This window comes from Pristiophorus japonicus, chromosome 3 (genome assembly GCF_044704955.1).
Source record: "Pristiophorus japonicus isolate sPriJap1 chromosome 3, sPriJap1.hap1, whole genome shotgun sequence".
Taxonomy (NCBI): Eukaryota; Metazoa; Chordata; class Chondrichthyes; family Pristiophoridae; genus Pristiophorus; species Pristiophorus japonicus.
The window spans coordinates 269,434,791-269,462,561 of NC_091979.1; the positions used below are offsets into that span (position 1 = coordinate 269,434,791).

Consider the following 27,771-nt stretch of genomic DNA (forward strand, 5'->3'; position numbering starts at 1 on the left):
TGGAATGTTTTCCTTTTAGAGCAGTATTATTTTCAAATTAAATTATGGGATGGAAACTGCAGGAACAGATGAATCTGATATGAAGTAAAATTACTGCATCAGCTGCTTGTAATGAAGTAAGCTGGCAGAATAATAAGGGATCCGTGTTTCCACTGTAACTTATAGTACCAGATTTCTTCCATCACAATTGCATTTTAGAATCACTGTCCAGCATGTAGCATTTAGAGAAGTGCAACAGAAATAGGTGATCAATTGATTAGATTCATGTCCAATCCACCCCCTTCTTCACATTGTGGCTATGTTTCACATGCAACTAAACTGCAGTTTAGCTCAGTGTCTGCTCACCAGCACGTTGAAAGAAAAGTAGCATTTTTCACAAGCAGTGGTATTGGAACATAAGAATTAGGAGCAGGATATGCTATTCAGCCCCTCGAGCCTGCTCCCCCATTCAATAAGATAATGGCTGATCTTCTACCTCAACTCCACCTTCCTGCACTATCCCCATATCTATTGTTCCCTTAATATTCAAAAATCTATCGATCTCAGCACCTCTGAGAACCTCTGATGGTAATTCCAAATTTGGCACTGGCCCAGTGTGGAACTTGCTTAGTTGTATTGCAGTGTTTGTTCCCAGATTAGCAATACCACTATGGCAGAGGAAAAACTATTCATCCTACTGAAGGGAAAGCTCCTGGCAATCTATTTTATTTTATTTTCTCTGTGTCGTTTTATGGGTCTTCAATAAGCAGAGAGCTCTGGATGATGTAAATACTAACAGACTACATAATCTGAGCATAGAAGTAGACAGATTATTACATAAAATTGATCACCTTCAGGCGAAACTAGGCAGCAGAGGAATTTTTAGTCTCTGAGATTAGTGGATATATGGAACACTTCCAGCAAAAGTAGTTGATCCTGTGGCAATTCACTAATTTAAAGAACTGGATAACTATCTGTTTAGGGATGCAATTCAAGATTGTGAGGATGAGTGTACATAGAGATGATTTGCTGAACATGAGCTGCTGGGGTCTGTAACTCTCATCTCATTGGAAAGCAAGGGCTAGAAATTGCATAGCGCTCCGTTTGTGCCGCTAACTTTTACAGGAGCACAAAAGTATAGGCGGGCACTATTCAATTCTAGCAGACGCAAACTTCCAGTTTAGCACTCCAGGAGGGAAGTGGAGCGCTAAATCAAGCGCTACTACTTACCTTGGCACGCTAAACCAGGCAAGAGGGGCGGTAGCGGCAGAGCACTGCACAATATTCCTTGCAGCGCTGCCGGGATCAGAGGCTCCTTCCCTCCCTGAAATGGAAGGGCCATTGCTGCAGGCTCTGCAATAATTCTAATTCCCTGTTCACCGACGGCACCGCGCGATCCACGCCGATCAGCCCCAAGCACTCTTAACGTTTTATTTCCAGCATGGCGGCAGCCTCCTGTCGGGAAATTCAGTAGGCCTCCTGAGCTGCCACCTGAGAATGATTGTGCAACGCCACTTTTTAGCGCTGCTCTCTCATCTTTGGGCATACAAACTGAATTTAGGACTTTGAGGCTGCGCCGAACGTCCGGCGCTAAAATCAGAACTCTGGCGGTGACACCGTCTCAAAAACGGCCAAAACAATTTTGATCCCATAGTGTGGGTTTTAAAGCTGGATAAATGTTCTGTAGTTTTGTTTGACTGCATTTGGGGCCAGGGAGTATCTTTGCAGAAACTCATGCCTGTTTTTTTTGTGAAGAAAACAGGCTTGATGGGCTGAATGATATTTCCCATGTTTTCTAATGTTAAAACCATGATTTAGTACTTTGGGTACAGTATGCTGCATAAATTTGCATCAATTTCTTCCCCTACCCTTTACAAATAAACTTTGTCATGATAGACCTATGCAAAAGAAAAAATGGTCGGTAAAAAGTGCAAAAAGCAAGGTGAGGTTTTAGGAGAGTATGGTTGTTGATAAAAAAGATGAAATTGTTAATGACTGGTAATAAAACTTTGAAGGAGAATCTATTGCAATAGGGGTGACACCCTAAACACCTTGGTCTGGAATTTCCTGGATTGCATCAAGGCAGATATTATGCTGAAATTTAGATTGGTTTTCGTGCTGACGTCCAAATTTCCTGCGGAGCTCATTTGCCTACGCCGGAACATAACATCCAGCATTCAAGCAAGTGCAAGTGCAGTGCCACCAATAGGGGAAATGTATTGGTCCACTGTCTTTTGCAGTAGCACCTCATTCTCAGAATCTCTTGCCTGTGTTGCTCCTCTTCCTCTTCCAATAGAAAATGGCTATTGAACTCCAGAAATCTCAGTTATGCCAGTATCCGGTGACTGGGCCATGACGTGTCTAAACTTTAAGGTGTAAATCTACACCAGCACATTATTTACATACATCCAGGATACTTGCATAATCTGGTCTTTTGCATGAGTGATGGAGCTATGTAAATGAGTGACAGAGGGTCTTGGAAGCAGCGCAAACAATCGAGGAAATTTGCACACATCGGTGTTTAGGCGTAAATATAGCGTAAATTGGTTACGTACAAATTTCCTCAAAAAAATGGCAAAACTCCGCTCTTATGAGGTCATTACACTGAAACTTTCCTGAAAATTCTGGGCCCTTGTATTAGAAAAGAGCTAGAATTTAAATACTACTTCCGAGTCCTAATTTTGAGATGACAGCAAAATTGTGTTTAAACTGGACCATGCTGTGTGTGTGCGCGTCCATGTACTTATACCAACAGCTCAAGAGACCTGGCTTGGTCTAATTTTACAAAGATTGTACTTACTCCTAATTTGAATAGATTCCCAGCTTTGCTGGGGGACAGTCAAGCCAGCAAGGCAACAGCTCTTAAAGGGCCGCAGCTCACCATTTAAAGGGGAGGTTGTGGCGGTGCATACACACTTTCATTATGCCAAAGCTGCATGGCATACTTGTCTTGTAAGTGGAAGTGGCTGCTGAGAAACAGGAAGCAGCTGCTAAGGCATTCCTCCGTTAAAGGGTTTCTCAGTGGGGGTGACTGCCATGCCTGCAGAGGATAACCCTGGATAGCCCTGGTCTTCCAAAAGCTATCCGTCCATTCTTCAAATAATGCAGGAATTGTGGACCACCATGTTATGATGAAGTAATTACTGCTTCCTGGATAATGCCTATTGACATGCATAATGATGCAGTCACATAGTGCTTGAATATTAATTGAGTGGAAATTCTTTCTATTAATGTTGGCTATTGTGTTAAGATGAGGTGATGTGATTCCCCATGAGTGTCAAATACCTGTATGATGTTCTGCATTCGAGAAACCCTGCCAGCTGGTGAAAGTTTTGTGCCTGTTCACCTGTTGCTTCTCTCCACAAGACAGTGATGAAGGTGTTGCTCTTTCCAAAACGTAGTATTTGTTACTTGCTTGATACATGAAGGCCACACTCCTGTGAAAACTCCAAACTGCATTACAGCTTAGAAGGAATCAGTAACATAGGAACAGGAGTAGGCCATTTAGTTACTTGAGCCTGTTATGCCATTCAGGGAGATCATGGCTGATATGTGACCTAACTCCATATAACCGTCGTTGCCCCAGATCCCTTAATACGTTTGGTTAACAAAAATCTTATCAATCTCAGATTAAAAATGAACAATTGACCTAACATCAGTTGCCATTTGCGGAAGAGAGTTCCAAACTTCTACCACCCTTTGTGTGTAGAAATGTTTCTTAACTTCACTCCTGAAAGGCCTGGCTCTAATTTTTAGACTTGGACCCTCGCCCTACACCGCCCCCCCCCCCCCAACCAGCTGAAATAGTTTCTCTCTATCTACCCTATCAGTTCCCCTTAATATCTTGAAAACTTTGATCAAATCAGCCCTTAACTTCTATATTCCAGGGAATACACTCCAATTTTGTGTAATCTCTCCTAATTTAACCCCCGGAGTCCAGGTATCATTCTAGTAAATCTACGCTGCACTCCTTCCAAGGCCAATATATCCTTCCTAAGGTGTGGTGCCTAGAACTGCTCACAGTACTCCAGGTGCGGTCTAACCATGGCTTTGTATAGCTGTAGTATAACTTCTGCCCCCTTGTATTCTCGTCCTCTTGATATAAAAACCAGCATTCCATTAGCCTTTTTGATTATTTTCTGCACCTGTCTATGATATTTTAATGATCTATGTACATGGACCCCCAAATCTCATTGGACCTCCACTGTTTTTAGCCCATAATATCGGCCAGTGTTACTTTCGGCACGTAATTAACGCCGAGATTTAATATTACCGCCCGGCCACTGTTTTTTGTCGCAAAGATCACATTTGCCGAAACTAACGCCCAGAAAATCTCCCAGCGTTACTTATCGCTCGCCGAAAAAAACGCTGTGAAAAAGTTGCTCTCACCTGAACTAATCACGGTGGTATGGACACCATTTTCTAAATCACAGGTCGCTTCATTTAAAAGGCTGCTCTACTTCAACTTCGGGGGTGTTTGGATGTACTCTGGAGGTCTTTTAAGGTGATGTGAACATCTGAACAGACATCTTATCATACTGTGGACGATTGGAATTTACTTTAGGTTTCTTAGTGGGGACACTTATTGTTTGTGAACAATCGGTTTAATACTGATAGTTATTGGAATGGGGCCTGTCATTTTGCAGCCTGTCTTGATGAGTGCGCTCATGCTGCAGACTAGAGATGGCAGAAGATATATTCGACAGTATTATGTGCCCAATCTAAGATGTGCCAGACTAATGAGGAGGACCAGATCTTACACCCTCCGCACTTACAGGGAGAAGCGGTCTTACCTCAACTTGTCCGATAACACCTGCCTTAGGAGACTGCGCTTCCACAAGGAGGTTATCAGTGAGATATGCCAGCTCATCAGGGGAAATCTGCAGCCTGCCAGCACCATTGGGACCGCACTGTCCGTCGAGGTCAAGGTCACCGCGGCATTTTCGTTCTACGAGTCGGGTTCCTTTCAGGCCTCAGCTGGCGACATTTGCGCTATATCTCAGCATGCCACACATTACTGCATTAGACAGGTCACTGTAGTCCCTTACACACGCAGGATGGACTTTATCAGCCTCCCCATGACCAGGGAGACTCAGACTGAGAGGGCTTTAGGATTCCACCGAATTGCTAACTTCCCCAAGGTGCAGGGAGCAATAGACAGTATGCACATTGCAATGCGGGCACCTTTTCAGGATTCAGAGATTTTTAGGAACCGCAAGGAATTCCACTCCCTGAATGTGCAACTTGTTGTCGACCACCAACAAATCATTATGGCAGTGAAGGCCAAATTTTCGGGCAGCATCCATGATACTCACATCCTGCGTGACAGTGCTGTATCTGACATGTTTACCAGTCAGCCACAAGGTCAATGCTGGGTGCTTGGCGACAAAGGATATGGCCTCGCCACCTGACTGATGTCCCCCCTGCGTGACACCCACAACGAAGCCGAGAAGCGATACGAGAGCCACAGAGCATCTCACAATATTGTCAAGAAAACCATTAGAGTGCTTAAACAGTGCTTTAGATGCCTGGAACACTCAGGAGGCGAGCTCCAATACCACCCTGAGCAGGTAGCTCAATTCGTGGTGGTGTGCTCAATGCTGCACAACTTGGCTATCAGGAGGGGACAAGAATTGCCAGAAGGGACTGGATGGTCCACCTCGGGAGAGAGAGGAAGAGAAGGACAAGGAGGTGGATGCTGACCTCGGGCCAGACAGTCAGGCTGATGCTGAAACCATGCCCCCGGGCCCCCCTCTAGACCGCAGGAAAGGGCCTGTGGTGGCTACGTAGCTGCAAGACTCTTACGTCAGCAGCTCATAAATGAGCGCTTTGCTTGAAAGAACGTTGTTGTTATTTACAAAGATACAACACTGCTGGGTGTGCAGGTCATACATCAATGGTATGCATCACCTTGGTGACAGTTAAAGTTTAAGTTGATTCAAGTTAAGTGTAATTATACCCTTTCATGTTAAGGAATCAGTGTGTAACGGTGCAGCTATCTGAGACAATGCGCAACAAGGTTATGTTAAATAAAAAACATTTAATCCGACCATTTGTGTGAAATCATAATTATAACTGTAAAAACCACCCCACCCCACAACAGATTTATCACATTTACATCATTCGATTGGTCACCATTTCCAGCAACACATAACACAAATGCAAACCAGCAAGGTAGCCCCTTTGCCCCTTCCCCCGACCCTCCCACCAAAATAGCACCAACAACATAAAAATATGCCCAAGACAACACCTGCGGCCTTGCACCTCATTTTTCTTTCCCCCCCGCTTCTTCTCCCCACCTCTACCCCTTCCTCTTCCCCTCCTGACTCCAAGCCGCCTGGCCGAGGAGCTCCTCAGGCGCTGCTTCATTGGGGGGGATGACGGCAGAACCGCTGCTTGGACGGATACGGGAGAGGACGGTCCCGAGGTGGGAACGTCCTCCGGGTCAGAAGCAAGATCTTCCTCCTGGCTTTCATGTGTCATTGGCAATGGGGATGTGGCACCTTGGGGTGCAGTGCCGCATTCCGGGACCACTGGGAGGCCTCTGCCACCAGTGTTCCTGGCTATCAGCTCCAGGACCTCCGCCAGCCGCGGCACGTACTCCGTCATGGTGGCAGACATGCTGGCCAGCTGGAGGGATATGCCCCCCATTGTCTGTTGGATCTGCTGACCTATGTCAACACTCCTCCTGGACAAGTGTACCATGTCCCCGCTCAAATCTTCCGCTCGTGGAGCAGACCTGCTGCGTTGAAGCAACTTTCGCTTGGTCGACGTTGTCCTGGAGACACCTGGGGTGCCCTGTGGCAAGGTGTTTGGGCCTGGTACCGCCACAGTTGATGTGGGAATGGCCACAGGAGCACTAGATATCATCGGTGTCGAATGGATTAAGGAGATTGGGGATGCAGACTCCTCGAAGTCGACATTGTCGTCTGTTGAGAAGGGACCCAGCAGATACCAGAATCGATGCTCCTCAGCACCAGATCGATGAGAGTCCGGCGAGTCTGTCCCTGCGCCCCCACCTTCTGGGCTCGGTGTCCTTGCATGGGGCCGTGCAGCTGGCTGAGCTGCAAAACATAAATGAGGTTATTAGAGGAGAAGGGGGTGCTTGGGTCACAAGGTGAGTCCAGCGCTACACACAGCATATGCACGACAAAAGCAACACTGCTATCACGATCATCACAGACATCACATTTCATGACTATCACCAAATTCTGCATTGCAATGATTCTCATGAGGACATCATTATTTAGAGAAGAATTTAATGATTCATCTATCATATAATATTGGTCGGATATGAGTGGGTGTGGCCTCTATTGACTTTACATCATGCAATGGTGTATACTTTACTCACGTGGCTCTGCTGCTGCCATCGTGGCCAACCGGGAGTGAGTCCCCACTAGTGCCAGCGCCCGCTCCTCGATGTCGGTGAGGTCAACAATGACTGGTAGCCCCCCACCCGTTCGTCTCTGCTCAGCCCTATTCCTCGAAAGCTTTTTCTGTAAAAGGTAACAACAGCACAACTTGGCATGAGATCATTGCGTGATATCATTGCTAAGTACTGTCACAGAGACTGATACAACACATAACCGACAGATGTAATCATGATTATAATGAAAATTATCATTCTTTACCAAAAGACATACACTGTGACCACAGGCTATGAGTACAACCTTCCTGGTTTAAGTGCAAGACATCACATCTGATTTTATTCATCATTACACTTACAATTCCAATTATATAAATATATAAGTACATGTAAATAAATGTAATATTTGCTCTGGCGTATCTGACAAGATCGTTCCAGCGCTGGCGGCATTGGTTGTCCTCATGCACCTCGTTAGTCGCCGACGGGGACCACCTTGGCTATCTCGGCCGATATCTTCTGGTAGGCCTTTGGGGTGGGCTTTCCATGCCCTCCCTGGGTCAATTGACCCCCACGTGACTCAACCTCCTGCATGAGGGAGGCATTTGCCTCGTCTGAGAACCTCCTTGCTCTTTTGCGTCCTCCCAATTGTTCCTTTCACAGCTCACTGCTTTCGCCAGTGTCTTCAGTCTCCACAGCGTGCTGGGTCGCCTCCTCCATCCCTTCCATGTTAAATATTTTTTTCCCCACAAAAGCTCGGTGCCAACTACCTTCTTTGTGCTTAGTAGGCGTTTTGTTGTTGGTGAATCTCCCTCGTGCCTCCCACAAAAGCCAAAGAAGCACACACCACACACCCATACGCATTCAGTCCCTCTCTGCTCACTCATTCTCTGTCTCCTCTTCTGCGCATGTAATGATGCCACCTGACCTCCTGAAATGCGGGAATCGAGCGTTGCTATGGTCGGCGACACTTTATGGCAGAAGGTCAAAAAAATTTTACGGAAAGTTACGGTTTTGAAAATGGGCGATAATCCGCCGATCTCAAAACCCATTTTTACCGCCCACGCTGGAAATAACGCCCATTTTTGGCTGATCTGCATAAAAGCGGAAAGTCTAGCCCTATATGTTTCGATAAGATCACTTCTCATTATTCTGAATTCCAATGAGTATAGGTCCAACCTACTCAACCTATCTTCATACGTCAACCCCTCATCTCCAGAATCAACCTAGTTGAACCTTCTCTGAACAGCCTCCAATGCAAGTATATCCATCCTTAAATACGGAGGCCAAAACTGTACACACTACTCTAGGTGTGGCCTCATCAACACCCTGTACAGTTGTGGCAGGACTTCTCTGCTTTTATACTCTATCCCCCTTGCAATAAAGGCCAACATTCCATTTGCCTTCCTGATTACTTGCTGTACCTGCATACTAACTTTTTATGCTTCATGCACAAGGACCCCCCCCCCCCCAAGGTTCTTCTGTACTGCAGCACTTTGCAATTTTTCTCCATTTAAATTATAATTTGCTTTTCTATTTTTTCTGCCAAAGTGGATAGCCTCACATTTTCCTACATTATACTCCATCTGACAAATTTTTGTTCACTCACTTAGCCTGTCTATATCCCTTTGCAGATTTTTTGTGTCCTCCTCGCAATTTGCTTTCCCACCCATCTTTGTATCATCAGCAAACTTGGCTACATTACACTCTGTCCCTTCATCCAAGTCATTAATATAGATTGTAAATAGTTGAGGCTCTAGCACCGATCCCCGTGGCACCCCACTAGTTACGGTTTGCCAATTGGAAAATGACCCATTTATCCCGACTCTCTGTTTTCTATTACTTAGATAATCCTCTATCCATGCTAATATATTACCCCCAAACCCGTGAACTTTTATTTTGTGCAGTAACCTTTTATGTGCCACCTTATCGAATGCCTTCTGGAAATCCAAATACACCACATCCACTGGTTCCCCCTTATCTATCCTGTGCATTACATCCTCAAAGAACTCCAACAAATTTGTTAAACATGATTTCCTCATGGACATGCCAGCCTCATCTAAATCATGCAGCATTATCAAAATCCTCACAACATTTTTCCTCCTCTTCGCATTGTATAGTGCTATTTGCATGGCAGGGGAAGCCAACAATATTGGAGGAAATTCTTGACAGAAAATAACCCAGAAGTGCCAAAATGGAAAACGTTCCACCCAAAAAAAATAATGCACATAGCAAAATACAGTAAAGCCTAAAAAAAATCACGAGAAGTCATGCAACAACAATTTCCATTTATGAAAGCTGTTGGAAGAAACCAAGTCACAATATGCCATCTTACTTGAAGAAGCAACAATGGTTTCTTAAGCTTCTCTCCAGAGGTAGGTCTGGAACTTGCATTCTCCCCACCAATCATGAAGTCCTCACAGGTGACCAAATCAGGCCGATAGTAACAGTGGCAGCTTGTCCAAAGTCACCTTCAAAACATTGCAGAACTTCCTTTAGAAGCAACTGCAGGAAAAGTTGAATGCACTTCCTAAGCAAACAGACAAATATTATGCATCATTAAATCTGCTTGCACAGAAAACAATTGGCAAATTGAATTTGTAAGGGGGCCTAATTCTAGTTGCTTTTTAATATCAAGGTTAGTCAAACATTAATTTTGAATTGGTTGTGCCAAGTTATTTGAATGTAGAGAAAACAAAACCTAAAGACATAATTTACTAACCTCTGCTTTCAGTGCATATTCTGGTTTATGATTACTGATTTGTTCTTGTTTTCTTTGGATGTATTGTTACTGCATCTCATTGCAGAAATAAAGCAGTGCCACATTGCCCTATATTTTACTCTTTGAAAAAAATACGAGGAAAAATGCCCACTTTTCTTTGCAGCTTATGATCTCTAATAAAACCAGAGGAATGCATACTTTTGTGCTGTTTGATTCTGGAGAATGTCACTTTATTAGCAATAATGAAAAATAGAAGAACATAAGAAATAGGAGCAGGAGTAGGCCATTTGGCTCCTCGAGCCTGCTCCGCCATTCAATAAGATCATAGCTGATCTGATCATGGGCTCAGCTCCACTTCCCTGCCCGCTCCCCATAACCCTTCACTCCCATATTGCTCAACCATCTGTCCATCTTCACCTTAAATATATTCAATGACTCAGCCTCCACAGCTCTCTGGAGCAGAGAATTCCACAGATTTATAATCCTCTGAGGGAAGAAATTTCTCTTCATCTATGCCCCCTAGTTCTGGATTCCCCCACAAGGGGAAACATCCTCTCTGCATCTACCTTGTCGAGCTCCCTCAGTATCTTATATGATTCAATAAGATCACCTCTTATTCTTGAAACTCCAATGAATAGAGGCCCAACCTAATCAGCCTTTCCTCATAAGTCAACCACTTCATCTCAGGAATCAACCTAGCGAACCTTCTCTGAACTGCCTCCAATGCAAGTATATCCCTCCTTAAATAAGGAGACCAAAACTGTACGCAGTACTCTCGTTGTGGCCTCACCAATACCCTGTACAGTTGTAGCAGGACTTCTCTGCTTTTATACTCCATCCCCTTTGCAATAAAGGCCAACATTCCATTTGCCTTCCTGATTACTTGCTGTACCTGCATACTAACTTTTTGTGTTTCATGTACAAGGACCCCCAGGTCCCTCTACTGCAGCATTTTGTAATTTCTCTACATTTAAATAATAATTTGCTTTTTTATTTTTCCTGCCAAAGTGGATAACCTCACACTTTCCCACATTATACTCCATCTGCTAAATGTTTGCCCACTCACTTAGCCTGTCTATATCCCTTTGAAGATGTTTTGTGTCCTCCTCACAACTTGCTTTCACACCCATCTTTGTATCATTAGCAAACTTGGCTACATTACACTCAGTCCCTTCATCCAAGTCATTAATATAAATTGTAAATAGTTGAGGCCCCAACACCTATCCCTGTGGCATCGCACTAGTTACTGTTTGTCAACCGGAAAATGACCCATTTATCCCGACTCTCTTCTGTTAGCCAATCCGCTCTCCATGCTAATGTATGCAAGATTCTGCAAATCCACTGGGAGGATAGATGCAACAACATCCCTGTTGTCGCTCAGGCTAACATCCCCAGCATCGGAGCAGTGATCACATTCGACCACATCGTCTGCATGCCCGACACGAGACTCCCAAAGCAACAGGTCTACTCGGAACTCCCACACGGCAAACGAGCCCCACGTTTCAAGGACACCCTCAAATCCTCCTTGATAAAGTGCAACATCCCCACCAGCACCTGGGAATCCCTGGCCCAAGACCGTCCTAAGTGGAGGAAGAGCATCCAGGAGGGCACTGAGCACCTCGAGACTCATTGCCAAAAGCATGCAGAAATCAAGCGCCGACAGCGGACAGAGTGTGCAGCAAACCAAACTCCCCATCCACCTTTTCCTTCAAACACTGTCCCACCTGTGACAGAGACTGTAATGCCCGTATTGGACTGTACAGTAGGTCACCTGAGAACTCACTTTTAAAGTGGAAGCAAGTCTTCCTTGATTTCGAGGGACTGCCTATGATGATTACCCCCAACCCCATGACCTTTTATCTTGTGCAGTAACCTTTTATGTGGCACCTTATCAAATGCCATCTGGAAATTCAAATACATCTCATCCACTGGTTCCCCCTTATCCACCCTGCTTGTTACATCCTCAAAGAACTCCAGCAAATTTGTCAAACATGATTTCCCTTTCATAAAACCATGCTGACTCTGCTTGACTGTATAATGCTTTTCCAAATGTCCTGCGACAGCTTCCTTAATAATGGACTCCAGCATTTTCCCAATGACAGATGTTAGGCTAACTGGTCTATAGTTTCCTACTTTCTGTCTGCCTCCTTTTTTAAATAGGGGCGTTACATTTGCGTTTTTCCAATCCATTGGGACCTCCCCAGAATCCAGGAATTTTGGTTGATTACAACCAATACATCCACTATCTCTACAGCTACTTCTTTTAAGACTCTAGGATGCAAGCCATCAGGTGCAGGGGACTTGTCCACCTTTAGTCCCATTATTTTACCAAGTACTTTTTCTTTAGTGATAGTGATTAAGATCCTTCCTCCCTCCCTATAGCCGCTTGATTATCCATTATTGGAATGTTTTTAGTGTCTTCTACCGTGAAGTCCGATACAAATTATTAGTTCAAAGTCTCTGTCATTTTCCTGTTCCCCATTATTAATTCCCCAGTCTCATCCTCTAAGGGACCAACAATTACTTTAGCCACTCTCTTCCTTTTTATATACCTGTAGAAACTCTTACTATCTGTTTTTATATTTTTTGCTAGTTTACTCTCATAATCTATCTTCCCTCTCTTTATTATTTTTTTCGTCGTCCTTTGCTGTTTTTTTTCAAAGTTTCCCAATCCTCTGGCCTCCCACTAATCTTGGCCACTTTGTATGCCATTGTTTTCAATTTGATACCATCCTTTATTTCCTTAGTTAGCCACGGATGGTTCTCCCTTCTCTTAGTCTTTCCTTTTCACTGGAATATATTTTTGTTGAGAGTTATGAAATATCTGTCACTACTCATCAACCATCTTACACTTTAATCTATTTTCCCAGTCCACTTTAGTCAACTCTGCCTTCATACCTTTGTAGTCTCCTTTATTTAAGCTCAGGATACTGGTTTGAGATCCAACTTTCTTACCCTCCAACTGAATTTGAAATTCAACCATGTTATGATCACGCTTTCCGAAAGGATCCTTTACTAGGAAATCATTTATTAATCCTGCCTCATTACACAGTACCAGATCTAAGATAGCCTGCTCCCTGGTTGGTTCCACAATGTACTGTTCAAGGAAACCATCCCGGATACACTCTGAACTCTTCCTCAAGACTACCTTAGCCAATTTGATTTGTCCAATCAATACGAAGATTAAAATCGCCCATGATTATTGTTATTCCTTTTTTACAAGACTCCATTATTTATTGATTTATACTCCGTCCAACCATGTGGTTACTGTTAGGGGGCTTATGGACTATGCCCACCAGTGACTTCTTCCCCTTAATATTTCTTAACTCCATTTTGATCTTCTGAGCCAATATCATTTCTCACTACTGCACTGATCTCATACTTTATTAACAGAGCTACCCCACCTCCTTTTCCTTTCTATCTATCCTTCCGAATTGTCAAATACCCCTGAATATTCGGTTCCCAGCCTTGGTCACCTTGCAACCATATCTCTCTAATGGCTATCAGATCATACCCATTCATATCTATTTGTGCCATCAACTCAATTATTTTGTTACGAATGCCGCGTGCATTCAGATAAAGAGCTTTTAATTTTGTTTTTTTTACCATTTTTGCCTGCTTTGACCCCATCTTCTGATACACTCTTATGTTTATACATTCTGTCCCTTCCTGTCACACTCTGGTTATCATTTCTCCCAGTGCTACCCTGCTCTATTGCCTTCTCCATGCTCTTTGACTTTTTAAATTTCCGCTCATCTGAACCCTTCCCCCCACTATTTAGTTTAAAGCCCTCTCTACAGCCGTTGTTATTCGATTCACCAGGACACTAGTCCCAGCACGGTTCAAGTGAAGCCCGTCCCAATGGAACAGCTCCCTTTTACCCCAGTACTGGTGCCAGTGCCCCATGAACCGAAACCCATTTCTCCCGCACCAGTCTTTGAGCCATGTGTTTATTTCTCTGATCTTATTTACCCTATGCAATGTATCTGTAATACGAACTTTAATGCTTCTCAAGCAGCTAATTGTCCAAATATGTGGCAAAGTTTGTCAATTTTCAGGTTTTCACACCAAGCCCTGGATGCAGTCGTAACCAATGTAATGAACCATCATAAACAGATTTCGTTGAGGGTAGCCTCCGCTCAAAGAAGGCAACAGGCAACTTAGCATGGCAATTTGATACAAGAAGACAGAACTTCTTGTTAACTTGGAGAACTTGGCTGGAGATCCAGAAGAAGTTGTGCAACTTGAAAAAAGTGGGCATATGTAAAGCATAAGGTAGGAGCACAAATAATCTATGGACATGAAGGAAAACAGTCGGTTAAAGATAAACATGTAAAAATACAGCACTGATGAAGAAAGATTGATAAGGAGATAGCAAGTAAGGTTGCCGAAGTGAAAACATATATGCTATGATGGGTAAGAGAATGTGCTGCATGAAGGAATCTCTGTGGTCCAAATCATCCTGTCTCAATCCCCACAACTCTGATGCTGAAAGACAAAGCTGGCACATAATCAGGTCTGTAGTATGGAACAAACGGTGGACCATACAACTCAATATGAAGGAGAGAACAGCAGTTGAATTGTTTGGAGAATCCAGAAGACGATTGGATTATGGAGATTGGAAAGGTGCATAAAAGTTCTGCTATGTAATCATCTATTCTTTAATTTGCAAGATATGTTACATCAATTTGTTCATACACACTGTGCAAAAGTGCACAGTGCTGTATATAATGACACTACAGTACCCAAAAAGATTAGTGTGCTTACATATTCATTGTACCATTAGCCCAGAGCAAGGGGAACTTAGTGGTCCACAAGGGACACCTGAAGAACACTGCTAACCTAAACATCTTCATCACTCCAACTTGAAACAGCCACTTGCACAGATGCACGCATTGCAAGCGAAGATCATAGTCAAGTTGAGGAAGAGTCACAGGGTGAGTCACTGGTGAGTAAGGAGTACCCTGGGACCGCCATGGGTTAATAAGGATCCAGCTGGGGCAGGGTGAGATCCACCATGCTGAGTAGCTCTCTTGAATTTCATCGAGATCTGGCTGGGACTGTTTTTCAGTGGAAGATGATGCAGCACCAGCCCCATGTTGAAGAATCACTTGTCTCCATACACGTGACCAATGAAAGATGGTATAATTTGGATGGATGCATAGTTGTCTTTACTGCAATGTGCAATTGAGCACGTGGCATTGTGTGGCACATAAAAAGCTAGCTGGCACTCATGTTAGCACGGATTCTGTGTTATCATGTAGCCCTGTACAATTGACCATGAGGCCCACCACTGAAAACAGTGACCCCCACAGAGAAAAGGAAACCTCTGGCACTGATGCTGCTTTATCAGGATTAATCACCCTTACCGATCACAGAGCTTCTGTATCCCCTGCAGCTCAACAAATGGCTGTTCAGCTACACACCAGTACTACTCCTTTGGCTAAGGGAGACTTAGCATAGTATACATCAACAAGCAACATGGAGAGGTTCACGCCACAAGGAGCTAGCACAACAATTAAATACATTCACCAAAAGTGCTAAAAAAACACAATAAAATGAATTTACTTTCAACATATTTTTCACTGTCCAAGAAGGAAACGCAGAATAAAAAAGTGACTGACATGTGATGTCCCCAATGGAATTCTTCATGGCCAGATGGTACTCCTCTGTCAAAGCTTTCATGGTGGACCTAAGCCTTCAGATACCCTGCTCCTCTGTCATGCTTAGGTGGCTGAATCCATTCAGCTGTAACAGATTATATACACTTCAGTTCAGTTTGGTCTTGTCTACATACTTCATTTGTACACTGAAGTGGAGCAGAGAAATTTGTGTCTCAGTTTTTTATATGACAGAAAATGGCAACAGTTTGGGTCCTTGGTTGACCATTGTGCACTTTCCTGAGTGCATAAATGTTGGACTGCACTTGCCTGGAAGCAATATTGACTTGCTCTCGTTACTAGAGATCTTTGGCCTTCCTTACTGAATATTTATTTTGGCACAGATGCTTGCAATTCACAGAAGAATTACATCTGAAAAGTCAAGGGCAGGCAGTTGAATTTTGCAAAAATAAAACAATATAAAGGAGAGAGAAAAATATTAGTACCCGTAGTCAGCATTGCATATAATTGTAGCACCTTAACACACAAAAAGATCGAACCAAAAACATTTACTATTGGGACCATTAATGGAATTGCCTTGTATTGTTTGTTGGCTATGGCTAACATTGGCATTTATTATACAAATTGATGAAAATCGGGGCGAAAATGTTAGTGACAAAATCGCATTTCCAGAAATCACACATTTCAATTCCACCTGTTTCTGCATTTTCATTCGCAGGCCATTAAATACAGAGGAAACAGAAAATCTCATTTGTGTTTGATAAAAAAACAAATTTCACTCCCTTGCCTCTTTTCCTTTCTTCCCTTCCATCCCTTTCCTTCTCAGTTTTTATTAGATAGTGATCTAAAATAGTTCAAGCAGTGGAATATAGCAGTCAATAAAAGTGGTAAAATAATCCACAAGTGTGGCATTGAATAATATCAATAATCACTGTACCTTCATTGAAAATCCTCCTGGTTTCACTTATATTAAATCAACAAATTCATTGATATTTCCAGAGACTAAATCATACAAATTCAAGTATCCCTTTTGGAATTACTGAACACAATGCTGTCAGCTTACGACAGGAACGTGAAGTGAAATATCAGATTCAAGTGCAGACAATGATAGATGAAGAATGGAAAGTCTTTAGTACTGGTTATATATGCCAGAAATTTGGTGTTACCAAAAAGACCTGCCAAAGTGAGGTAAGTTATTATTTCAATGTCTTAAACAATGATTTTCCACAGGTTTTTTTTTTATCCTACCGACCATTGTAGAAATTTAACCTAATCATTAACAATTTACAAACCAATACCCTATAATGTGGATGCAGTCATTGCCAATTCAATTATAATGTTAATTGTGCAATCGGGGGCATTGTGAATGATGATGGTGAAACCAGATATAGCAACAACAATAAATGTTATTTTTAAAAATTTACTGAGCATAGACACATTGCTCTGGTACGTGATTTATGGAGCTGTTTTTATGTTCTTTGACAATCCGCACCTACAGCAGAGACCATCATAGCACATGTAAACCTGACAATTCTTTTAACTAGCTGCAAGGAAGATCTATTTTTCACTGGGTCTTCCGAGCTACTGCTGGTCTTAATGGGACCAATAAATGCTCTGCTGCAGCAACGGTGGGCCCAAGTTTCCACACGATAAAAAACGGACGCCCCTCCGAGCTGGGAACCCGTTTTTCGCGCCTAAAACGGCGCCGGAAAAAAAACTCGCGATTCTGGAGAGCCCTGCAGCTCCTTGTCTGTTTGGCGCGGCGCTTAGGGGGGCGGAGCCTACAATCGTGCCGATTTTGTAAGTGGGAGGGGGCGGGTACTATTTAAATTAGTTTTTTTCCTGCCGGCAACCCTGCGCGTTGGAGCGTTTGCGCACGCGCAGTGTGAAGGAAACATTGGCACTCGGTCATTTTTGTAGTTCTTTGTAGCTGTTTAATTTTTGAACATTTTTTAATAAAACCACATTGCCATCAGCACATCAGCACTGAGGCTTCTTGCAGCCTTCTCACTGTCTCCTTCCCACCCGCCGTCTAGAACGGCTTCCTCCCCCCCCCCCCGCTGCGTTCGGTTGATCGGGCCCGCATTCCCGCCCGCCCGCCGTCTGGAATGTCTTCCTCCCCCCCCTGCTACGTTCAGGCGGGCGGGCGGGCGGTCGGTCGGTCCCGCACTCCCTCCCTCCCGCCGTCTGGAACGTCTTCCTCCCCCCCCCCCGCTGCGTTCGGGCGGTCGGTCAGTCAGGCCCGCACTCCCTCCCTCCCGCCTGCCCGCCGTCGGGAACGTCTTCCTCCCCCCCCCCCCCGTGCTGCGTGCGGGCGGGCGGGCGGTTGGCTGGGCCCGCACTCCCTCCCTCCCGCCCGCCCGCTGTCGGCAACGGCTTCCTCCTCCTCCCCCCCTGCCGTCGGGAACGAACGAACGAACTTGTGAGGCTGGCTGAAGCACTTTCACGCAGGTAGGAAGTGGTTTATTTAATCTTTTCTTTACTTATAAATTTTTATTCAGGTTGGATTTATTTGTATAATATTTGTAGAAGTATAAATAAGGATTTATTGTAGAATTTAATGACTTCCCTTCCCCCCCCTCCCCCCCCCCCCTCACCTCGTTCCGGACGCCTAATTTGTAACCTGCGCCTGATTTTTTAATGTGTAGAACAGGTTTTTTCAGTTCTACAAAAATCTTCACTTGCTCCATTCTAAGTTAGTTTGGAGTACGTTTTCACTGTGGAAACTTTGAAATCAGGCGTCAGTGGCCGGACACGCCCCCTTTTGAAGAAAAAATTCTGTTCCAAAGTAGAACTGTTCTACCTGACTAGAACTGCAGAAAAAAAAATGTGGAGAATTACGATTTCTAAGATAGTCCGTTCTCCACCAGTTGCTCCTAAAAATCAGGCGCAAATCATGTGGAAACTTGGGCACATTGTGTTTTGGTGGTGGCATCTTGATGATGTGTTGTGACACACAAAGTCTATAACATCATGATGTCACTGATCCAAGCACATGTACTGGACAAAATGTCACAGCCAGCCTGTGCATGCATGGAATGTTGAACCTTGCAGTGCAACCTGCTAACAGGAAGTTTGGCTGAATATTGCAAAACTCAGGCCGCATTGTAAAAGCAGCTTTTGTGTTCTCTTATAAATGTCTTATTCTTATCATCCTATTTCTGTCAAACAAGATTAATGATCCTTATGTTTTCCTCAGGTCCTGTTGGTGGATGGACTGACAATGCCTGTTTATGTGACCTTTGCTCTTCTTTTTCCTGTAACTTAAAGAGACAGAAATCAAACTATTTAGAAATGCGTTGAAAAATTTGAGTGAATAGAACACCACTATTTAAGTAACAATTGTTTGGTTTCGAGGGGATGTAAATTCCTCTTTGTCTTTGAGTGTTTTCTGTTAGTAAAAGTGTATCTGCAAAACTGTTGTGAACTTTCTTTTTTGCCAAGACACCAAACTTAAATGGTAAAGCATTTTAATTGCAGAAGGCAGTAATGTGAAGTGCCAGGTAGAAACATGAGAAACCTTAAACAAAAACAGGAAATGCTAAACACTCAGCATGTCAGACGGCATCTTGGAGAGAACAAAATAATTAATATTTCAGGTGTGGACCCTTTGTCAGAAACCTTATAACATAGATATATAAAATCTCCAGATGCTAGAAATATTAACTTAAAACAGAGGGGGGAAAATTGCGTTGTTTGCACCTCCTGTTGACGCTCCCTGGGACAAATAACTTCTCACCCGGGGCGCTGCCGCCTCCCGCAAAATTCCATGGGAGTTAGTGGAGGTGAAAACCGGAAGTGCCTCACTCCTGCCGGTAATAGAAACATAGAAATTTACAGCGCAGAAGGAGGCTATTTCGGCCCATCATGTCTGCACCGGCTGACAAAGAGCCGCGCGGCCCTTGGTCAGCAGCCCTGAAGGTTACATATAAACCTATGAACAATGAACAATGGCGGAAAGGTAAAGAGTACCCAGCCCAACCAGTCCGCCCCAAACAACTGCGACACCCCTTACACTGAAACATTCTACACTCCACCCCAACCGGACCCATGTGATCTCCTGGGAAAGGCAAAAACCAGATAAAAACCGTATGCAGTGACCCGTTTTTGCCCAGGAGTAAATGGAAGGGAGATGTGGTGCGCAATTTTTTTTACAATGACCTACTTACCGGTCACGGCCTTGCCTTGTCGAATTTGTGAGGTCCGTGCGCGATGTTGCAGCCCAGCACACTTTTAACGGAAGGGGAGGGCCCTGTGCTCCCACCAGCGCAATGCGGCGCTCCGCGTAGCGCTACTTAAGTTCCTGCGGTTAGCGCCTCAGTCCTGCCCCCAAGAGGAAGTGAAGTGCGCGACATTGCGCTCCACTTCTTCTCGGGGGCGGTAACCCCAATTTCGCTGCCGGGGTGGGACTTCCACACCTGGCGCAGGAAGTTTCGCCTCACCTCAGTTACGCCCCCAAACCAGGTGGTACCGACTTTTGGCCCCAGAGAATTCTGGAATTGATTCATCTGCTATATATTGCCAACATTATCTGATTTTATGTCAAACTTATTAACATGTTGAACTAATTTTCACGCTGAAGGTAATTGAGAGATTCTGATTCTTCACCTGACAATAATGGTCACATCAAGTAATTCGTTTCTCTTCTTTCAACATGGGCGACCATGAGTGTGTTGGGAAAGGATTATAGTCCTCGTAATGTGTACTGGCAATAGCTATCCGATTGGTTAGAAGCTGGTTTCCAACATGATGGCATTCCCTGTCCCATGCTCAACTATGTGAAAACAGCCTTGTAATCAGCTGTTCAGGATTCCAACCTTGAATTTTGTCAAAAATGAAAACCAGTAAATGCTCACTTCGTCCTTGATTAAACAGGTAAGCCCACTGTTCTTCACTTGTGGATCAAATAACTGGGAACACATATTGAAATATTTTAATTTGTTGATTTGTACTATCACAGAAGGTGAAGAATTTCAGTGGCAGTGAGTTAACCAACAGAGGCAGTCCAGGTAAACCTTCAGTAACTTGCCAAGATGAAAACCTAAACATTTCTGTGTTTACATATTGTGCTTTGCGGCTTGCAGAATAACATTATATAATGTTGTTACAGTACCTTTCGAAGCACTAAGAAGCAAATTACATTGAAAAAATGGAGGAACCAGGACACTTGGGAACTTGAAGGTTGTCTTTGGGTGCAATTCAGATGATCTGCAGACAAATATAATCTGAACCTTGTTTTCTCAATTGGCTTGGCATTTGAATAACAAAGTTCAAATCATCAGAAACTCAAGAATCCATTTTAGCAAACTGAAGCATAAGTTTCAAAGCTGAACCCTACTTAACACTATATTTCAAGGCTGTTTACTGTTTTTAGAACATTTTCCTTAATTAGGCTCAAAGTTGAAGAATTTTACATCTATTTTTCACATGAATAAAAGTAGAGAACAATACAGCCTTTTATATTTTTGTGTAATAAAAGCAACCAGAAATATTCTGAATACAGATTATTCTGGTATTCATGTCATAAAGGACTGTTGAGTTCTTAACAAGTGAACTGACTCAGCTGTACAATGAAACCTTTATCTTAGTTCATAAGTTTGAGAACACAATGGTTCCTGCTGATGAAAGATGTGGGGGTGGTCTAAAGGTCTGCATCTCTTGTAGTTGCATTGTGGAAGAAAAAAGCTGATAAAAACTTAACATATTTAATCAGCTGTCTTTCAAGATTTTCATTAGAAATTGCCTAAGTTGGGAAAGAAAAAAAATGGATTCATACATAGTATTTTCCAGGACTGTTAACATTTTTGATTTTTGAAATAATCAACAAACTGGACAAGCAGCAGTTCATAGGAAAGTCTGACAGAAGGTTCCATTTGAACAGTCTGGCAAACTAGATTAATGTCAAATCACATTGAAGTCTGTCTCTGTGAGTTCCATTGACACAGTACCTCTATTTTACTCTTTTCTAATGTAGTACCTTCCTGCGCAAGAGTTATTTTTCTCCACCATCTTTTTTCAAAGCTTAAAAGTAGTTTGTTCGTCTTGCTTTGGTACATATTGCCAAACCTTCGCTTAGGAGTATTTTATTGTTCTTCAGAATGGCACTGTTCCACTGTCTTCAGTTAACACTCAATGAGTTTTTAGTTTTGTTCTGAAGAACTGCGTCCAGCTACTAATAGACATGACCTTTATGTGGCTTCATTACAATTCATATCAGGCATGAGGATTCCAAATTTTGTTTCCACTTTTCAAAAAGCTAACAGTCTGCAGAATAAATTCTGAAGATTATCCTCAGAACAGGATGACTTCACTTGACCAACACCATTCAGGGACCAGGAGTAAACCTCAAGAATAGTAATCACACCAACAGCAAAAAAAAAATTGAAATATAAATACTCAAGGTCAGAGAAAGAATCTTCAAGTAAGACCTAGGAAAAAAATGCTGAATTCAAACCTCAAGCTGAGGTGTACCAGAGGCCATATTGCAACCACGTAAATCTTCTGCCTACCGATAGGGCAGAAATCCCAGGGCTTAAGGTTTGAGTGATACATAGAAAAGAAAGACCTCAATGTCTAGCCTATGACCTTAACTTCACCCTACACAAATTCATACATCCCCTGATGATTTGAACCCATGACTTCAGGTGGTATAAAATTCTTACTTTTAAACACTCACATTTTGCTTTAATATCTTCGTAGTGGATACATCCACTCATGTGACGGAACGATTGTGCTGTTCCTTCGGGCTCACCGAGAACTCTGCTCTGACCGGTTGAAGTTCTACCTGAAGAGATGTGGATATGTCTTTTTACTGGCTTACCCATCTGATTTGAAATACAAGTTATATAGATGCATATGGAATCTCTTCTTTCAACATTCATAAAATAAAAAATGTACTTCTCGTCAGTTCATTCTCCACAGTAATAAAATTACAAGTAAATTAATTATTAAAAAAATGCTCTCTCACAGAATATATTTTGTTTCATTATCAGTTTTCAAAACGTGAACTATCTGTAAGCCACGTTATTCATGGGAAAATATTAACAATTAACACTGATTATACCTTCAAAGCTGCAAGATAGAACATTTTTCAGGCAATTTATATGCAACATTATTTTTTAAGGACCAAATGATTTTCAGGTGGCCAGTCTTAATCCAAATTCTAAAGTAATGTTTGGCTCCTTCTGATGAAATAGATTTCAATCCCTCTCGCATTACGTATTTCCTGTTCAAATCCCACCCATTGTTTGCCAATTCCCTCTCCCCACAATCCATTGGCAGCAGTTACTCCTCACAGGCTACCCCTACCGTACTTCATTTCTGTTATTACTGTGAACCCCTCAATTGCATTTCCCATCTCCCCCACTGGCTGTATTTTCCTCCCCAAAGGCTGGCTGTTGTATACCTCAATCCCACTTCTCAATCTCCCTCAGCAATCCATTCCTCCCCTTCCCCTCTGTTTCCCCCTCCCTATCACCTCTCCATTCCCTTCCTCAGCCCTCCCCCACTGTCTTCTTCCTCCCCTCCCTGCATCCTTTTCCAGCTCTCTGTTGTGTTCCTAACACAGATGAGATTGCACACAGGGAGGTTAAAGTAACAGTGACCTCAGTCTTTATTAAGACACTCCAGAGTCAGTAACAGGCTTTAGGGGCTGGCTTATATACAGTGTTCCCAAGGGATGCTAGGATTCCTTGGGACTTCAGGGGATGCGCTCCCTGGTGGCGGAACATGTGAGTGCATGCTTTACAGATACACAACATCACTCCCCCCCACAAAGTCAAAGTGAAAACTATTTACAAGGTGAGGCAGTCGGGAGCCTTTCTTTCCCTGGTGGACCGCCTCGGTACAAATGTCTGTTCTGGTGTGTTTGGCTGTGCCCTCGCTGGGCTGGCGTGTTGTTGGCCCTGCAAGGCTGCTGGGTGAGCCTGGCCTTGCTGGGCTGTTGGGCGTGATGGGTTCGATTTCCTGGTCCGGCGTGGTGTCGTTGATCCTTTGGGTGTGTGTTGTGGGCTCGAAAAAGGTGGTGTCTGCTGTGGGTTGTTCAGGGCAGTCTGTGAACCGCAGCCTCATTTGGTCCAGGTGATTTCTGAAAATTTCTCCATTGTCTAGTTTGACTACAAACATCCTACTCCCTTCTTTAGCTATCACTGTGCCCGCGATCCACTTGGAACCATGTCCATAGTTTAGCACATACACAGGGTCATTCAGATCAATTTCCCGTGACACAGTGGCGCGACCATCATTTACATTTTGTTACTGCCGCCTGCTCTCTACCTGATCATGCAGGTTGGGGTGAACCAGCGAGAGTCTGGTTTTAAGTGTCCTTTTCATGAGTAGCTCAGCCAGGGGCACCCCTGTGAGCGAGTGGGGTCTCGTGCGGTAGCTGAGGAGTATTCGGGACAGGCGGGTTTGGAGTGAGCCTTCTGTGACTCGTTTTGAGGCTTTCTTTGATTGTTTGTACTTCCCGCTCTGCCTGCCCATTGGAGGCTGGTTTAAACGGGACCGAGGTGACATGTTTGATCCCATTGCGGGTCATGAATTCTTTAAATTCGGCACTGGTGAAACATGGCCCGTTGTCACTAACCAGTATGTCAGACAGGCCGTGGGTGGCAAACATGGCCCTCAGGCTTTCAATGGTGGCGGTGCTTCCCGACATTATTTCACATTCAATCCATTTTGAAAAAGCATCCACCACCACCAGGAACATTTTACCGAGAAACGAGCCCACATAGTCGACATGGATCCTCGACCATAGTCTGGAGGGCCAGGACCACAAACTTAGTGTTGCCTCTCTGGGCGCGTTGCTCAACTGAGCACACACACTGCATTGCCATACACAGGAATGTCGATAGCGGGCCACCATATGTGGGAACTGGCTATCGCTTTCATCATTACTATATCTGGGTGTGTGCTGTGAAAATCCGAGATGAACGTCTCCCTGCCCTTTTTGGGTAGCACTACGCGGTTACCCCACAACAGGCAGTGTGCCTGAATGGACAGCTCGTCCTTTTGCCGCTGGAATGGCTTGATTAGCTCTTGCATTTCAACGGAGCCCAGCTCCCATGCAGTACACAGTTTTTTACTAGGGACAGCAGAGGATCTTGGCTGGTCCAAGTCCTAATCTGGCGGGCACTTCCATGACCATCAATAAGTCTGCGGGCTGCGCCACCATCAACAAGTTTGCAGGCTGCGCCATTTCCACCCCCGTGGTGGGCAATGGTAGCCGACTGAGAGCATCCGCACAGTTCTCGGTGCCTGGCCTGTGGCGGATGGTATAGTTATACGCTGATAGCGCGAGTGCCCACCTTTGTATGTGGGCTGAGGCATTAGTATTTATCCCCTTGTTTTCAGCGAACAGGGATGTGCGGGGCTTGTGATCGGTTTCCAGCTCAAATTTGAGGTCAAACAGGTGCTGATGCATTTTCTTTACCTCAAACACACACGTTATTGCCTCTTTCTCAATCATGCTGTAGGCCCTCTCGGCCTTCGACAAGCTCCTGGAAGCATGGCGACAGGTTGCAACTTCCCCGCAACGTTAGCTTGTTGTAATACACACCCGACTCCGTACCACGACGCATCACATGCTAGCACGAGTCTTTTACAAGAGTTATACAATACAAGCAGCTTGTTGGAGCATAAAATGTTTCTGGCTTTCTCAAAAGCAATTACTTGGTTTTTTTTCCCCATACCCAGTTCTCACCTTTACGCAATAACACATATAGGGGCTCTAAGAGGGTACTTAACCCCGGTAGGAAGTTACCAAAATAGTTGAGTTCCAGCAACGACCACAGCTCCGTGACGTTCTGTGGCCTGGGCGCGTTCCTGATAGCCTCTGTCTTGGCGTCTGTGGTCCGAATGCGATCTTTCTCCCCAAAAACTCCACTTCTGTTGCCATGAAGACGCATTTTGACCGCTTCAGCCGCAGCCCTATACGATCCAGTCGCTGGAGGACCTCCTCCGGGTTTTGTTGGTGCTCGACGGTGTCCCGACCTGTGACCAATATGTCGTCCTGAAAAACCACCATGCGTGGCACCAACTTGAGTAGGCTCTCCATGTTTCTCTGGAAGATCGCTGCAGCCGACCGAATTCCAAACGGGCATCTGTTGTAGATGAACAGTCCCTTGTGCGTGTTGATGCAGGTGAGGCCCTTCGAAGAATCCTCCAGCTCCTGCGTCATGTAGGCCGAAGTCAGGTCGAGCTTGGTGAACATCTTGCCTCCTGCCAGCGTCGTAAATAGGTTGTCTGCCTTAGGTTGCGGGTATTGGTCCTGTAGCGAGAAACGATTAATAGTTACTTTATAATCGCCGCAAATCCTGACCGTGCCATCACTTTTGAGTACTGGAACAATCGGGCTGGCCCACTCGCTGAATTCCACTGGGGAGATGGTGCCCTCACGTTGCAGCCTGTCCAGCTCGATTTCCACTCTCCCTCATCATGAGGTACCGCTCGCACCTTGTGGTGAATGGGTCGTGCCTCTGGGACCAAGTGGATCCGCACCTTCGCCCCGGAAAAGTTTCCAATGCCTGGCTCAAAAAGAGAAGGAAATTTGTTAAGGACCTGAGTACATGAGGCTTCATTGACACGTGATAACGCTCGGATTTCATCCCAGTTCCAGCGGATTTTGCCCAGCCAGCTCCTTCTAAGCAGTGTGGGGCTATCGCCTGGGACAATCCAGAGTGGCAGTTCGTGCACCGTGCCCTTGTAGGTGACCTTGACCATTGTGCTGCCCAGGACAGTGATAAGCTCTTTGTTGTACGTTCTCAGTTTCGTGTGGATGGGGCTCAGGGCTGGTCTGAGTGACTTGTTGCACCACAGTCTCTCAAACATCTTTTTACTCATGATGGATTGGCTACCGCCAGTGTCCAGTTCCATGGCTACGGGTAAGCCATTCAATTTTATGTTTAGCATTATAGGTGGACATTTCGTCGAAAATGTGTGCACCCCATGCACTTCAGCATCTGCCTCTCTTTGAGGCTCGAAATTGCTTTGATCCACCATGGACCGATCTTCCTCTGCCACGTGGTGGTTAGCAGGTTTTGCAGAGCTTGCAGCTCGTCTGCAAGCTCGTTGGAGGTGTCCCATTGTTCCACAGCTCTTGCAAACATACCCTTTGAAGCGGCATGAATAGGTTGAATGGAAGCCTCCACAACGCCAACAAGGTGTGAATTGCCTTGCATTCATCCTTTGTTGCGGACTCTGAGTCATTTGGGTCACCTGAGGCCAGCTGGCAGTTGCAGACTCGTGGTTTCTACCCTGTATATTTCTGCTCGCAAACACAGTTCCAGTAAATTTATGAACATTGCTAGCACTTGTGTGCTAAGAGATTTGTTTGGTGTTATCACTGGTGGACATAAACGCCTGTGCTATCGCAATGGCCTTACTGAGGGTCGGTGTCTCTACAGTCAAATATTTTTGTAGGATGGTCTCGTGGCCAATGCCCAGTACAAAAAAGGTAGCCATCAAACTCACATTGTCCTGAAAGTCGCCTTCGATCGGTGACGTAGCTCGCCACTTCTTGACCTTCAGATCGCTGGTACATATACAGCCGATACCTCGCCATCAGCACACTCTCCCTCGGGCTAAGATGCTCCCGAACCAGTGTACACAGCTCCTCATACGACTTATCTGTGGATTTCACTGGAGCCAGAAGATTCTTCATGAGGCTGTAGGTCGGTGCCCCGCAGACCGTGAGGAGGACCGCTCTCCTTTTTACAGCGCTTCCTTCTCCGTCCAGCTTGTTGGCTACAAAGTACTCGTCTAACCGTTCGACATAGGCTGCCCAATCCTCACCCTCAGAGAACTTCTCCAGGGTGCCCACAGTTTGCTGCATCTTTGCGTTGGATTCGTATACTCATCGCCAGTTGTTGTGTTCCTAACACAGATGAGACTGCACATAGGGAGGTTAAAGTAACAATGACCTCAGTCTTTATTAAGACACTCCAGAGTCAGTAACAGGCCTTAGGGGCCGGCTTATATCCAGTGCTCCCAAGGGATGCTGGGATCTCTTGGGACTTCAGGGCATGCGCTCCCTGGTGGTGGAACATGGGAGTGCATGCTTTACAGATACACAACACTCTCCCTCTCCC

General features: G+C 44.5%; 2 protein-coding genes across 8 annotated transcripts in view; one reads left to right on the plus strand and one right to left on the minus strand.

Moving 5' to 3' along the window:
- Positions 1-27,771, plus strand: part of btbd16 (BTB (POZ) domain containing 16) — a 183,470-nt gene that overhangs the window by 155,179 nt on the left and 520 nt on the right. For 2 of the 7 annotated variants that reach the window (XM_070876692.1, XM_070876694.1), the window contains one exon: positions 16,685-17,690. In XM_070876692.1, the coding sequence (XP_070732793.1) occupies positions 16,685-16,945 (261 nt within the window). In that variant the 3' untranslated portion in view covers positions 16,946-17,690. Of the gene's footprint in view, positions 1-14,107; positions 14,340-16,684; positions 17,691-18,884; positions 22,699-27,771 lie in introns of those variants that run through there. The other 5 variants (XR_011592758.1, XR_011592757.1, XR_011592759.1 and 2 more) reach the window with 5 other exon arrangements.
- Positions 43-22,379, minus strand: LOC139260426 (uncharacterized). The gene is made up of 6 exons (XM_070876991.1): positions 22,362-22,379; positions 9,678-9,872; positions 7,331-7,475; positions 6,285-7,043; positions 3,265-3,432; positions 43-56 (listed from the first exon to the last, which is right to left on the minus strand). The coding sequence occupies exons 2-6, from the start codon at positions 9,750-9,752 to the stop codon at positions 43-45; spliced, it is 1,161 nt and encodes a 386-aa protein (XP_070733092.1). The 5' UTR covers positions 9,753-9,872; positions 22,362-22,379.